The sequence below is a fragment of the Lolium rigidum genome, chromosome 4, assembly GCF_022539505.1.
Source record: "Lolium rigidum isolate FL_2022 chromosome 4, APGP_CSIRO_Lrig_0.1, whole genome shotgun sequence".
NCBI classification, from domain to species: Eukaryota; Viridiplantae; Streptophyta; class Magnoliopsida; order Poales; family Poaceae; genus Lolium; species Lolium rigidum.
Window position 1 is genome coordinate 277,294,747 of NC_061511.1, and position 16,386 is coordinate 277,311,132.

At 42.7% G+C, this 16,386-nt stretch overlaps 1 protein-coding gene across 1 annotated transcript; it reads left to right on the forward strand.

Annotated features, from left to right (window-relative positions):
* Window positions 1-4,964: 4,964 nt before the first annotated feature.
* LOC124707819 (DUF21 domain-containing protein At4g14240-like) lies at window positions 4,965-12,736 on the forward strand. Its single transcript, XM_047239510.1, has 13 exons — window positions 4,965-5,280; window positions 6,068-6,144; window positions 7,001-7,084; window positions 7,162-7,275; window positions 8,031-8,117; window positions 8,201-8,272; window positions 8,776-8,843; window positions 9,579-9,666; window positions 9,755-9,828; window positions 10,014-10,344; window positions 11,152-11,198; window positions 11,297-11,378; window positions 12,315-12,736. Exons 1-13 carry the CDS (start codon window positions 4,965-4,967, stop codon window positions 12,438-12,440), a joined length of 1,566 nt encoding a protein of 521 aa, XP_047095466.1. The 3' UTR covers window positions 12,441-12,736.
* The last annotated feature ends 3,650 nt before the right edge of the window (window positions 12,737-16,386 follow it).

The following is a 16,386-nucleotide window of genomic DNA, read 5'->3' on the forward strand; positions in this document are numbered from 1 at the left end:
TTTCCCCAAAGGTTTCTTTTTAGCATTATCAGCGAGATTAACATCCAAATAACAATTCTTCAATGGTGGCAAGTCAAGCATATCATAGACCTTTTTAGGCATAACAGAAATACTTGCACCAAGATCACATAAAGCATTACAATAAAAATCTTTGATTCTCATTTTAATGATGGGCTCCCAACCATCCTCTAGCTTTCTAGGAATAGGAGTTTCAAGTTTTAGTTTCTCTTCTCTAGCTTTTATGAGAGCATTTGTAATATGTTTTGTGAAAGCCAAATTTATAGCGCTAGCGTTGGGACTCTTAGCAAGTTTTTGCAAGAACTTTATAACTTCATAGATATGGCAATCATCAAAATCTAAATCATTACAATCTAAAGCAATGAGATTATCATCCCCAAGGTTGGAAAAAATTTCAGCAGTTTTATAGCGAGTTTCGGTTACAGGTAATTTTGCGCGCTTTGCACTAGGAGTAGAAGCATTGCCAACACCAATTATTTTATCATGGATAGTAGGAGGTGCAGCAACATATGAATTATTAGCATTGCTAGTGGTGGTAATAGTCCAAACTTTAGCTACATTTTCCTTTTTAGCTAGTTTTTCATTTTCTTCTCTATCCCACCTAGCTCGCGAGTTCGGCCATTAATCTTATATTCTCATTAATTCTAACTTGGATGGCATTTGCTGTAGTAACAATTTTATTTTCAATATCCCTATTAGGCATAACTTTCGATTTCAAAAGATCAACATCGGAGGCAAGACTATCAACTCTAGAAACAAGAATATCAATTTTATTGAGCTTTTCCTCAACAGATTTGTTAAAGGCAGTTTGTGTACTAATAAATTCTTTAAGCATGGCCGCAAGTCCAGGGGGTGTATTCCTATTATTGTTGTAAGAATTCCCATAAGAATTAGCATAACCGTTACCATTATTATAAGGATATGGCCTATAGTTATTACTAGAATTGTTCCGATAAGCATTGTTGTTGAAATTATTATTTTTAATGAAGTTTACATCAACATGTTCTTCTTGTGCAACCAATGAAGCTAACGGAACATTATTAGGATCAATATTAGTCCTATCATTCACAAGCATAGACATAATAGCATCAACCTTATCATTCAAGGAAGAGGATTCTTCAACGGAATTTACCTTCTTACCTTGTGGAGCTCTTTCACGTGTGCCATTCGGAAGTAATTACCCATCATATTATCAAGGAGCTTTGTTGCTTCACCAAGAGTGATGGACATAAAGGTACCTCCAGCAGCTGAATCCAATAAATTCCGCGAAGAAAAATTTAGTCTGCATAGAAGGTTTGGATGATCATCCAAGTAGTCAGTCCATGGGTTGGGCAATTTTTAACCGAGAGATTTCATTCTTTCCCAAGCTTGAGCAACATGTTCAGTATCTAATTGTTTAAAATTCATTATGCTACTCCTCAAAGATATAATTTTAGCGAGGGGATAATATCTACCAATAAAAGCATCCTTGCATTTAGTCCATGAATCAATACTATTCTTAGGCAGAGATAGCAACCAATCTTTAGCTCTTCCTCTTAATGAGAAAGAGAACAATTTTAATTTTATAATGTCACCATCTACATCTTTATATTTTTGCATTTCACATAGTTCAACAAAATTATTGAGATGGGCAGCGGCATCATCGGAACTAACACCGAGAAAATTGCTCTCGCATAACAAGATTAAGTAAAGCGAGGTTTAATTTCAAAGAATTCTGCTGTAGTAGCGAGGTGGAGCAATAGGTGTGCATAAGAAATCATTATTATTTGTGCTAGTGAAGTCACACAACTTAGTATTTTCAGGGGTAGCCATTTTAGCAGTAGTAAATAAAGCAAACTAGATAAAGTAAATGCAAGTAGACTAATTTTTTTGTGTTTTCAATATAGCAAACAAGACAGTAAATAAAGTAAAGCTAGCAACTAATTTTTTTGTGTTTTAATATAATGCAGCAAATAAAGTAGTAAATAAAATAAAGCAAGACAAAAACAAAGTAAAGAGATTGAGAAGTGGAGACTCCCCTTGCAGCGTGTCTTGATCTCCCCGGCAACGGCGCCGAGAAAATATGCTTGATGGCGTGTATTTCACACGTTCGTTGGGCAACCCCAAGAGGAAGGTATGATGCGCACGGCAGCAAGTTTTCCCTCGAGAAAGAAACCAAGGTTTATCGAACCGGGAGGAGCCAAGAAGCACGTTGAAGGTTGATGGCGGCGGGATGTAGTGCGGCGCAACACCGGAGATTCCGGCGCCAACGTGGAACCTGCACAACACAACCAAAGTACTTTGCCCCAACGAAACGGTGAGGTTGTCAATCTCACCGGCTTGCTTGTAACAAAGGATTAACCGTATTGTGTGGAAGATGATTGTTTGCAGAGAAAACAGTAAAAACAAGTATTGCAGCAGATTTGTATTTCAGTATTAAAGAATGGACCGGGGTCCACGGTTCACTAGAGGTGTCTCTCCCATAAGATAAAAGCATGTTGGGTGAACAAATTACGGTCGGGCAATTGACAAATAGAGAGGGCATAACAATGCACATACATGACATGATAAGTATAGTGAGATTTAATTGGGCATTACGACAAAGTACATAGACCGCCATCCAACTGCATCTATGCCTAAAAAGTCCACCTTCGAGGTTATCATCCGAACCCCTCCAGTATTAAGTTGCAAAGCAACGGACAATTGCATTAAGTATGGTGCGTAATGTAATCAATAACTACATCCTCGAACATAGCATCAATGTTTTATCCCTAGTGGCAACGGCACAACACAACCTTAGAACTTTACATCACTTGTCCCGAGTGTCAATGCAGGCATGAACCCACTATCGAGCATAAGTACTCCCTCTTGGAGTTAAAAGTAAAAACTTGGCCAGAGCCTCTACTAGTAACGGAGAGCATGCAAGATCATAAACAACACATGTATAATAACTTGATAATTAACATGACATAGTATTCTCTATCCATCGGATCCCGACAAACACAACATATAGAATTACGGATAGATGATCTTGATCATGTTAGGCAGCTCACAAGATCCAACAATGAAGCATAATGAGGAGAAGACAACCATCTAGCTACTGCTATGGACCCATAGTCCGAGGGGTAGACTACTCACTCATCACTCCGGAGGCGACCATGGCGGTGTAGAGTCCTCCGGGAGATGATTCCCCTCTCCGGCGAGGGTGCGGGAGGCGATCTCTGGATCCCCGAGATGGGATCGGCGGCGATGGCGTCTCGATGAGGTTTTCCGTATCGTGGCTCTCGGTGCTGGGGGTTTCGTCACGGAGGCTATTTGTAGGCGGAAGGGTAGGTCAAGAGGCGGCACGGGGGCCCCACACCACGGGGCCGCGCGGCCAAGGGGGGCCGCGCCGCCTATAGTGTGGCCCCTCCGTGGCCCCTCTTCGTCTCTCCTTCGGACTTCGGAAGCTTCGTGAGAAAATAGGCCCCTGGGCTTTGATTTCGTCCAATTCCGAGAATATTTCGTTACTAGGACTTCGAAACCAAAAACAGCGAGAAAACGACAAGCGGCACTTCGGCATCTTGTTAATAGGTTAGTTCCAGAAAATGCACGAATATGACATAAAGTGTGCATAAAACATGTAGGTATCATCAATAATATGGCATAGAACATAAGAAATTATCGATACGTCGGAGACGTATCAGGGCCGCAACATCTGTTTTCTTCTTTGTGTTTCTTTAATTTTTATTCCATGCATCTTCAGAATCTCGTGTGATTTTATGCAGGTTACGACATGTGTTTCTTGTTCATGACTTCCTTTTTGTATGAATCCTGTCGTGAATCGAAATCTGTATGCATGCTGATTGAATTTGTTTTCATCTCTCTTGAATCTTCTATGTTGTGTGTGTGAATCTCATATAGATCTGTGTGAATCTGTTGTCTTGATATGAATCTGTGTGAATGTTCACTAAAACATGAAATAAATATGCATGAATTCAATATGAAACTTCTCCAAGTTATGCATAAATCTCCTTTTTGATACCGTGCATCTTTTATAAATCTCGAAAGGATCTCTTCATTGTTTGGGATGGAACTTGAAAGGATATGCATTCATATCCAAAATGGTTCCTTGTACATATGAGAAAGATGTATGCATATACAGAACAGTTGTATCTAACATGGTATTTCTATATACTATAATTTTTTTGTTCCATGTTCCGTGGCTTAAATTTTGTTCGCTATGAAAGTTATCAGTTTTGTCAGAAAGATGGTCCATGTCCTAAAGTTCTTTAATAAGAAAACGATAAGAGGGTGGTAGTAAGATGTTTCTCTTATGGCCCATGCCCCAATGTGTCTGGGATGTTGACTAGCCTATATAAACGATTCGTCAGCCAAATTGAAAGAAAACTACATTTTAAGATGAATCTAGTGAACTTTAACGTCATAAACATTGATATTTTTTTAAAAAATTGGTCAAACTTGATAACGTTTAACTTAGAACAAACCTACACTTATTTATGAATGGAGGGTGTATGGAGCATTTCATTGTAGAATAATCCACCAACCTACTAATAGCACATCAACGCAAATACGAGTACCACAATCGCATCAAACTTGGGCATCGTAAAGCCCTCTTTCTTCATGCCGTTTACGGCTATGAAAAAGCCCAAAATGCTCAATGCAGCAGTCACGTTCTCAACCACCTCCAATTTCCCGAGTCCACGGTCCAAAACGCCAAAGTCGTGCACTGCCCGGCCGCAGGTGGGATCCGAAGGCGGGGGACAGGTGGCCCCACCGCCACGTCGCCAGGCGTCCGATCGACGGCCACCTGCGCCCCGCCGCGCTCGCATCCAACGGCTGCCACGCCTCGTCCTGGCCTTGTCGCCTTCCTCCTCTCGCCCGCATCCTTATATGGTGCCTGGCGCCAGCACATCTCGGACGGTGGGGCTTTGGCTCTGACACATCGGTGCGGTGCGGCGGGCGCGATGGCGGCGGCGGCGGGAGGAGCGGGGAGCGCGAAGGGCGCGAGCCTGGCCGCGGCGGTGCGGGCCGTGGCGGCGACGGCGCGCCCGGCGTCGAGCGCCGCTGCGGCGGCGGGGGTCAGCGTGGCGGCCCTGCTCGTGCAGGGGGACGACACGGCATTCGGGTCGCTCGAGTGGTGGGCCTACGCCGGCATCTCCTGCTTCCTGGTGCTCTTCGCCGGGATCATGTCGGGCCTCACCCTCGGCCTCATGTCGCTCGGCCTCGTCGAGCTGGAGATCCTCCAGCGCAGCGGCACCGACTCCGAGAAGGCGCAGGCTGGTCTGATTCGAACCCCTAATCTCTCCTCATCCTCCCCCCCTTGTTGTGCTCGATCTATTTGCGGCGTTATGTGTGATGTTTATGAGGCATCGTGCTGTATTACGTTGGGGATTGGGAGTACACCATTACTGAATCGTCTGCTATTATTTTTTCTGCTTACTGCTGCTGTTTCGTTACGAATCCGAAGGATTTAATGGTGTTCACGCGCATCTGAAATTTCCCCGTTCATCACAGTAATAATTCGTTACCCATGCTGTCATGCTGCTATAAGTGTTGTGGAATGGAACCAGAACCAACAAAAAGTTTGTAAGGAAAAAAAGCGGTGCGTGTGGGATTTGCCTTTATGTAAGATTCACCTCTTACGTGGAAAGATATGAAATGATTTAATGATACTTTAGCCCAGTGGATATCAGAAAGATGTCTGCCCTGGATCTTCCTTGACCTACCACGTTTGTTTCTGGAGGTGTCATGCGACTATGGCTTCTCAAACACGTGGTGTATTCTGTATGTTTTGGTTGTTTTTGTTTATCCTTCTGATATGCTCTGAGTTTGTATAATCTTTCATGAGACATCTGAGATCTTCGTGTTAGGAAGTTTCACTTTAAAAGTGGAGATACACGTGTTACTGGTTAAGCACTTAAGTGTCACCTCTTTAAGCATGTCAGTTCTGAATGTTGGCCTAATGCCACTATCACTTTTCCTCTTTTGTAAACCTGCAATATAATATTTGATTGAGGGTTTTCTTGCTGTTCATGTTTTGGTTACTTATGTGCTTTCTTTGCTGCAGCTGCTATCCTTCCAGTTGTTCAAAAGCAGCACCAGCTTCTTGTCACCCTGCTACTATGTAATGCTGTTGCCATGGAGGTATGGTATTTTGTTGCAACTTTATATTTTATTGCACTACATTTCACTACACATCAGTACATGGGCAAGTTGTCTATATCTCCCGAGTTTTTAACTATGATTCTGATGATCATATACTGGTATGGTAAACATGCTACGAGACGATCTTCATACCAATAGAGAGAAAACTGAACCACTAGAGAGCACTTCAACAAATCATTTTTCTGGCGATTACTTAATGAGTTCTAAAACAGAGGTTTTAAGTAGAGTAACTCCCACACTGCTGATTCACGGTAATTTTGATCTGCGCCTGGATGCATCATCAGAATACACGTGCCATTTTACATTGATTGTACCTTCAAAACTGCATAGAAGCGGCTATAGTTCTATGTTATAGTACCTTGGGGAAGTTTAGATGTGATTCACTATCATGATTATTACGTCCACTATATATTTGCTCATGAAGCTGCCAGTGATATCATCTTTTTCCTTTGTGATGGAGTTGATATGCTGCCATCAATTTTTTTTTCATTTTATGTGAAAGAAGATTGTTTTTGCAAATTGGAAGCAAATAGTATGAGATAAAACACCAGCAAGTACATATATAAGGGGTAGCTTCTAAGTGCATTCTTGGCTTCCTTACTTGTCTTCTGGGTATTTTGTTCTTCCAGCCATGCTCAAAGGATCCTTCCATCAATGTTAACAAACTTTCTTGCGTAGTTCTTACTCCTAATGTAGATGCCATGAAGTACTTGTTTCCAGCATCAACTTTATCTCAGAATCGTAAATCCATTGGTAGATAGAGAATGACATTTTCTTTATATTTTGCAGTATGCTTTCCTTTAGCCAGTAACTCTTCCGTTTGTGGCCTTTGCAGGCGCTTCCTATATTTCTTGACAGGATTTTTCATCCTGTTGTTGCTGTTGTCTTGTCAGTGACATTTGTTCTCGCTTTTGGAGAGGTACTTTAATCCTAAAGTTAATATTTCTTATACAGTGTCGCAGATGGTCAGATTGATTTTTCTGATTTTGACACCAGGTTATACCTCAAGCAATCTGTACAAGGTATGGGTTAGCCGTGGGCGCTAACTTTGTATGGCTTGTACGTATCCTCATGATCATGTGCTATCCTATATCATACCCTATTGGGAAGGTAAATCAGAAAATTTACATGACTCATTCAAATTCGGTCGTCCCGTATTAGTTGTATATAATCTGAAAAGCTTATCTTACGAAGTACAGATTGTGAAGAGTCTAGTAGGCAATCTAGTTGAAGCTAGTAATAGGGTCCAGTTGGAGTTTGGTTCTGTATTAGAGTTCATTCCTATTGTAATCAAGCACTATAAGTAAAGGGTGTGAGGGTCCTGACACTCCTGTGGGATAACACACAATTATTCCTATAAACTCTGCACAATAAGCTCTCACAAACTGACCCTTAGTACACGCCATTGATGATTTATGCTTTCGCACATCATATCAGCTGAGAGTAGGTCAAGTAATGCCCTTCGTTGTAGCTGTACTGAGGTTTCTGTTCTTAAGAGCAATGCATGATTAGTTAAAGAAGCATGTAAAACTCCTGTGATTTCAGATTTGTATGTAGTACCTTACTAGAATTCAGCACATGATTTTGATGCAAGTTTTGATATGCTGATTGGATCATGGTAAGTTGATTCTCTTGTTAATATATTACTCCCTCTGATCCATAAAAAGTGTCGGGGCTTTAGTTCAATTCAGTTCAAATTTGAACTAAAGCTCAGACACTTATTATGGATTGGAGGGAGTATGTTCTTAGAACAAAGCGACTAGATTGCATACTCTAGAATAGTATGTGAATTGGTTTGTTTTCTTGTTCTGAGATTTAGTTTTTGAATTGGTTATTGAAGAAGTTGAGATTTCATTTTGTCCCAGCTCCTAGACTGCGCTCTTGGGCATAATGAATCTGCGCTTTTTAGGCGAGCTCAATTGAAAGCCCTTGTTTCCATCCATAGTAAAGAGGTAACATGATCTTAACATGTAACTCCTTCAGAAGTTAACATCTATCTAGATTACCTCTCAGTGAAATGCGTGTGCCATGGCAGGCTGGTAAGGGTGGAGAGCTTACCCACGATGAGACTACAATCATAAGTGGAGCATTGGACTTGACTGAAAAGGTGTACATATGTTCGCAATTTGTCCGCTACTTGTATTTATCATTTTCAGTATGTGACTTGGCTGCCTCCTGCATTTGGGGGAGATTAAGAATAACTGAGCTATGATTCCCTTTGTCTTTTATCTCTTACATTTAGGCTAGTTTCTCCAGTGATTTTGCCTGTATGGGGCTTTGATCTTTTTCATGCTTTATACCGTTCTTCCTATGTTTGCTTCGTTAGTTAAGTCCTTTCAGCTTCACATCATGCTACTCATTTGGAAATAGTTTAATCTTTGCCACAAGTCTGGAGCAATCAACACGTTTTTTCTGTGTTGTATTCAGAACTAGGTGCTTTAATTTCATTATGTATGAGAGTACAGACTCTTTGAAGGACGCAAAGTGGATGGTAGTTTTGTTTTAACAAAACAGTGCCAGCAGAGAAAAGATTGGTTGAAATGGAATTTGAAAGCCTGCATTATTTAATTTGGTTTGGCAGAAATCTCATTATTGTATTTCTGTTTGCAGACTGCCCAAGAAGCTATGACACCTATTGAATCAACTTTCTCATTAGATGTGGACTCCAAGCTTGATTGGTAAAAATAACAGTTACCCTTAGTACTCATGTTCTTTATTACTCCCTCCGATCCATAGTAAGTGTTGGGGATTTAGTAAATAGTTGACTTTGTACTAAGTCCCCACACTTATTATGGATCGGAGCTATTCATGCTATATTTTTTGTGACTCTTTGTGACTATTTTCCTCTTTATTTGCTCTCCTACTTTGTTGTTCTTGTTGTCCTTCTGTGGATATATAATTTTGGCTCCGGTGATAGAGTGGCGTGGCACGTTCATGATGTGTGCATCAACTGCAATGAACAAAGTTAGTTTGAAACATATCAGATCCAGATTCACATAGTGTTTGGTTCCTTCACCTGAAAGGTTGCAATGAGCAGTTTATGATATCTGGTTGTCATTTTGTACTTCCATTTCTATGTTAGGTTCAAGCCCATGCTATATCTCCTGACAGAAATTTGCTGCTTTATCTATTTGTGGATCTAAACTTACATGACACAATCTGTTGCAGTTCTGCTCCTAATGTTGCATACATTTTTGGGGGTGCAACTTTAGGTTTCATTACGCGCAACTTAGTCGACTTATATATGCCAGAATCTGTGTAATGAATAATGATTAATTAAAATTTACCGTATATCTAGAGCACCATCTTACTGATTGAAAAAAAACTCCTACATATTTTAATTCCAGCAGTTTCTGTAAGACACAATATTTGGCATGCCAATCTTGTTATTTACTTGTGTCTGCACTCTGCAGGGAAGCAATTGGTAAAATTCTTGCCAGGGGCCACAGCCGGGTGCCTGTATATTCAGGAAACCCCAGAAATGTTATTGGGCTCCTGTTGGTAGGTGCCAATGACGCCATGCTGTAGTACTGATTGATTTACTGTGCATGTACTTCGCCTAACTCATAACCATTTTGAACTTAACTAGGTGAAAAGTCTTCTGACAGTTCGTGCTGAAACAGAGACACCAGTTAGTGCAGTTTCCATTAGAAGGATTCCAAGGTAGACAACAGTTCTATTATGTACTCCAGAATCTGTCTCAGTCTGTGATACAACTGTTCCAGCATTTGAAATACAATTAGTTAATGTACGATTGTTACAGTAGTTCAGGTTCGAAGCATCTCCTTTGGTGTATTAATGCTTCCTAACTAGTTTCACAAACATGGATCATTATATATGGTTTCCAGGGTTCCTGCGGACATGCCCTTGTATGATATATTGAACGAGTTTCAGAAAGGGAGTAGCCATATGGCTGCTGTTGTGAAGGCTAAACCCAAGAACTTTCCAGGTCCTGACAAAACTGAACCAAACAGGGAAGTAGATGGGGAATCACAGCTGACTGCACCCTTACTCTCCAATGCTGAAGAAAGGATGGAAAATGTGGTTGTTGACATTGAAGCTCCACAGAGCAGACAGGTCAATGGAAACAAACCTGTGGCAAGGTCTTCAGAGGATATAGAGGAAGGCGAGGTCATTGGTATCATCACACTTGAAGATGTATTTGAAGAACTATTGCAGGTAAGCTATAAGCAGGATCATTTGTTCTTGTTTGGAATGTAACATTGTCTTATTTTCTGGTGTATCTTGGACAGTTGGATATGTGGTTTATGAGCAGAAAAAAATAGTCCGTTCCATTATATTGGAAGCATGTACCTGAACGGTCCATGTTTCATTCAGCATAATCTTGCATTTTCTGTCGTAGTTGTGCTGGAGAGCTGGGAAATGTGGTAAATTATAAGATGATTTAGGAACCATGTCTACTACAATTAGTTGATTTTTGTAGTGAAATTTTAAAATGTAATAAGTGCTAATTATTTCTGACTTGTGACAACCCATCTATGCTATGGCTCTTTGAAGTAATCATGGACTCTGTTTACGTAGCTTCTGCACAGCTGTAGACTTTGCATATGGCCAAACACTGACAGAAATTTGTATTGCACTAGATAATACATACTGACAAATAGGGATTAGGCAGCACACTTAGTTCCGCAAACAGCGTTAAAGGGTCTTATCTTCTTGACTCCATGTTATGAGTTACTATCTCTAGTTGGAAAAATTGTCCGCAGAAAACTATGTTGCCATGCATATACTATGCATCTTGACCATCTAACCACCCATAATTTATACTCAGATCGCTTGGTCTATTTTTTTGAATTAAATCCTATAAAATTTCTGGAGGGATCTTTCACTGTTTATCAAAAAAATCCTAGCGTTGGTATTTGAAATCTATCCCAAGGCTTGTGATTGGAGACATTTATGCAGCTCATAATATTGATTCAAAATTCTTGTGAATTTCTCACCATTTTGAGTTTTCTGGTTCTGTAGGAAGAGATAGTTGATGAGACTGATGAATATGTTGATGTTCATAAAAGGTATGTCTACGCTTTAGAAAAACTACATGCTACAAGCTGCATTCTTCACCTTCTGCTGAGTATATCATATGCATAAAAATGAATTATCTCCCTTGCAGAATCCGTGTAGCTGCTGCTGCTGCCGCATCATCCGTTGCAAGGGCTCCGTCAGTTAGGAGATTAACTGCTCAAAAGGCTTCAGTAAGTGCCATTTCTGATACAGTTATTTGTAGCATGCGTAAAACTGTGGAATCTTCTCCTCCCTCGTGGATCTACACCTATTTGAGTAGTACATATACATTAAAAAAATCGTGATACTAGTCCATGGTAAATTATTTGTACGGCAAGACATATGTATGAATTATTATCATATGGCCATTGCAACAAAAGAAAAAAAAGCACTTGCAAAAAAAAATATTAACCCTCATATTTCTTTGGACATTCTTTTCCTCGGTACTCTGGATGTTTGCTGAGAGATTCCATAATTTTTTGTGATATATGAACTGTTACACGTCCTGTTATCAAGTTTAGGGGATCTACACCCATTTGAGTACATATACAGTAAAAAAAATCATGATACTAGTCCATGGTAAATTATTTATATGGCAAGACATATGTGTGAATTATTATCGTATGGGCATTGCAGCAAAAGGAAGAAAAAAGTACTTGCAAAACAAAAGACAAATATACAATCATCATATTTCTTTGGACATTAGTTTCCTCGTTACTCTCGATGTTTGTTGAGAGATTCCATAAATTTTTGCGATATATGAACTGTTACACGTGCTGCTACCAAGTTGGACTTGCCAAATTTTGTACTTGAAGTCAGTCTTACTTGAACTTATTCTGTCATGCATAAATAGACTGCATTTTGCTGCATTTGGCTTCTGCTCTAGTTGGGCTTTGTTGTTCAGTTCAACTCTTCTTTTTGTCTGCCTGTGTGCGTATGTGTAGTTCAACTCTTCAGCACTATGTATATTAATTTAACGGGGCTACAGCCTTTTTTCTACAAAACCAATTCTATAAACTTTAGTCTGGCTTCTATGATAATTTTTGTTCAAATGGTCCATTTACAGTTTTATGTTTCCTGAAGTTTTGTATTGAAGGCTAAAAGATGTTAAATTCCTTTCCTTGCAGGGAGCGCAGAGCCGGCCAGGACAGGCTGGACAGCCTACTGGAATTTTGAAGAAACCTACTGATGGTGATTCAAACCCATCAAAACAGGTGAACCTTGTTGAACCTCTGCTGGAAAATAGGAGGTAACTTTAGATGCATTGCATAAATATTGCGGTGGGACACATGGGGCATGTGGGGGGAAAATGCCATTCGTGCAATAGCTGGTAAGAGTAAATACGAGCGAGTTCATTGTAAATTTCAACAGTAGCACTTTGAACCTTGCCATGAACGTGAGAGTTCAGTTTTTTGTTTTGTTTATGGACTATGATAGTGCATAGCGACTTTGAATCTGTTGATCACTGCGGCATTAGCAACTACTGACATTTGTGAAGCATAGACCTGAAACTATTGCAAATGGTAATCAGATTGTACACTGCCCCGTACGTGGAATGTTATATGGTCGAATGCTTTCGTAACACTATATACTAGATGATGATATTTAGAGAGCACCCCTTGCGTGCCCTATGCTTTGCTGATGTGAACCTCGACTGCATTCTCAACATGGATGATGGGGGAGCATGTGATCATCTTCCTACTTCTGAGTTTCTGATTGTCTTCCTCAATCTCGTCTCTTTTATCTCCGGTGCCTCCAAGGAAGGCATTCATCTTCCCCTCTTTAATCTTGGGTGGACCAGTGGGTGCCCTCTGGACTTGAACGAGCATTTTACAAATGTATTTCTGTTTCAATTGGGGGTTTGGACGTTACCCTGAAGAACGTATTGTGCCAATTTTCATGCATTTTGGAAGACAAGATCTTCAAGTGAAAATGTGAAATCCAACGCTACAGAAGCTTGGCTGGCCGACCAAAATGCCTTGCTCTTCCTAGATTACGTGTGGTCTACTCTTCCTATATCATAACGATCCAAGCAAACGAAAATACTAGGGCGAACTTGGCTGCCAAGATACATGCAGCTAAAGCGTGTCTCCGTCTCCTACCCTGACTCGTCGCGTACATATATATATACTAGGCACCAGAATTCAGAAAAACGGAGACGGAGCAAATCAAACACAACGACGATGCACTGACGAACCGTGCCGATCAATCCGCAACCAGCGCCACCCAGCGCGCGCGCCTCCGCACGCACATGAAGATGACGATGTCCAGCGCCGCGGGGCGGCACGTGGCGATGGCGGCCATGGCGTGCAGCCACTGCGGCGAGCTTCGCCGCGTCAGGACGGAGGGCCAGTTCGTCTCCTGCGACTCGTGCGGCAAGGTCCTGCAAGAGCGCGGCCGGAAACAACACACCGTGATGGAGGCTCGGCGGCAGCTCCGGCGGCGGTGGTGGGCGAGGAAGAGGAGGGATGGCCGCGCGGTGGCGGGCGCAGCCTGCTCCGAAGGCATGGTGGTCGGACGCGAAGCATCTGACGCCGAGTCCGACACTGGTGGTCTTCGTTTCGTGGAATCGTCGTCATGATAGTGGCGCCATCCTCGTCTGATTCCGACAGGGTGCTTACTGCTCGTAAGCAGTGTGTGAATTATGGCACGAGACATGTCACCGGAAAAAGAATCATCAGATACGTATCGAGGAGTATTTTGAAAAATCATGTCAGGCTGTGCCCCTTTGGATTCAATAGAACAAGGAAGGGACTAGGGCGTGATATTGTAATTGTGTCCCAATCTTAAGCGACAAACTCGTCCATTTAGGGTGTGTTTGGCAGCCCGGGTGGACTCAGATTTTCTCACCCCATCCCACTTTTTCTCAGTTTTTGCTGTTTGTTAGGTCGGGTCGGTCCGACTGGGCACTGCCCACCTCGCCCGGAAAAGAGCTCTCAGCCCTGCCCGGTAGAGAAGCTCAAATCGAGCTTCGCACCTGGGCAGGGCTGACCTCGCCCGGAAAACTCCCCCCGCGCGCCTCGCTCCGGACCGAGACCAACAGGGGTCGCACGCCCGACCCCTCATTCCCCCCCACGAACGCTCTCCATCGACCAGACGCCCGCCTGCGCGCCTCCGCAACCGCCCGACGCCCGCCTCCGCAACGCCCGACGCCCGCCTGTGCGCCTCCCCGACGCCCGCCTGTACGACGCGGCGCCGTCTCCCCGACGCCTGCGCGCCGCCTCCCGATGTCGCCGTCTCCCCGACGCCTGCGCGCCGCACTCCACTGACGAGCTCAGGCCATGAGACAGACGAGCTCCGGCCATGGCCACGTACCACCTCCGCCACGACCACGGGCCGGCGCCGCCACGGGCACGGGCCAGCGCCGCCAGGGGCACGGGCCAGCGCCGCCAGGGGCACGGGCCAGCGCCGCCAGGGGCACGGGCAAGCGCCCCCATAGCCACAGGCCAGCGCCGCCACAGCCGGCAGGGACCCGATTGCTTCTGTCTTTTTATGTACAGGGACTCGATTGCTTTTTCGTTTTTTATTTTAGGGGCCTTTGTGTAAAACTAGTACCTCAGCATGGTTGAAGATATGGCTGAGCACCAAACAGGTTCTTGGCCCAGCACGGTTGAACCCACCCGACCCACCAAACACATAGCAAAATCTGAGCCCAACTTGTATAGGGTGAGAATGTCTCAGCTGAGAAAGACAATCCCAAGTGAACCGACCTACCAAACACACCCTTACCGCCGCTGTCTTCCTCGCCCAATACTTCCCTTTCCATCGCTGCCTCGTTCCGTTCTCATAAGTCTTTTTTATAAGCATGCCAACTGAAACATACCTTTTTACTTATAAAAAGAGGAGCAACAATTTACAAGAAAGCTACACTAAGATGCAAACATCCTAGTTAGGCTTTGTTTGACACTAATGTAGTGGAGATTAGTGGGGATGATACTCTAGAGTATTGGGTGAAACCTCTACTATCATCTAATTCCCACAAAACCCCATCCCCAGTCTACTAGGTAGAGATAGAGTATTGAGAATTGAGAAATATACACTAAAATTTAGGAAAAAGTGGATATAAGTGGTGATTAAACTCGCTCATACTCTAGCATCAAACATGCATTTAGAATAAGTGAGGATGTGAAGTTTGGTGGGAATTATCCCCACTAAACCTTTAGTGCCAAACAAGGCCTTAGCAGGGTTCTTCACCCCACACGCACACACTGTTACCCTAAAGCCTACTCTCTCGATGCTGGTTCACTCCCTCCGGCGTGAGCAACTCTCAAAGGCAAAGCTCCTCCTTTATGCGCTCCATGAGTAGCAGTTCATTACATTGCTCTCGTGGGTTGTTAAACACCCTTGCATTCCTTTGTTTCCACGGTAACCATGATGTAAGAATGAGTATCGTATCAAACTTGCACTTGTCTGAATGAGCACATGCTCCCTGTCCTTCATCCACCAAGTCTCTAGCTTACTATCCAACTGGGGCTCCTCAATCTGTAACTCAACGTGTCGGTGACAACCATGCCACACCTGTCTAGGTAAACGTATTGCATTAGGATGTGATCCATGTTGTCCTCCTATAGATATGTGTTACAAGATGCATGTTTTTATTTGTGGTTCCCCCACGACTTCACTGTCCGAACCACCGCGACGCCCGCCGGGCAACAGCGTGGGAGAAGTGTGCCATCACCATTAATTTGTCTGTACATAAGTTTTCTTCATTTCTTATCAACTCCTCAGCTTCTGAATTTTTTCCCCAACCGAGAATAGATGACATCATTTGATTCATTTCTTGTTTCCAAAACAAAAATCATAGAATTAAAATCAATGTTTCTTCTTGTTCTTGCAATGTGACGGAATTATAAGAGAGCGTGTCATGCTATGAGTAGTAGTTTCGATCTTACCTAGTGTAGTGCGAAATTTTTTTGTTACTCCAAATACCCCAATATAAAAATCATGTCTCCGCCTTAAGACCGGAGTCCAAATACACACTCTCTATATATTTTTATACTATAGTGGTTTCATGCCTCGTTTTGTCTATATCTACGTCTTTATCAAGATTTAGCATTTCACTGAGCGGGAGCCCTGAACTTAGAGTTAGTGTGGGTTGTGAATGCAGTATGTACTAGCACGCCAAGTTTGCAGGGGCAATGTCAGTTGAAAGCATAGAGGAGGGCAGCGAAGAGGAATAGTTCTACTTACCTAGACGGG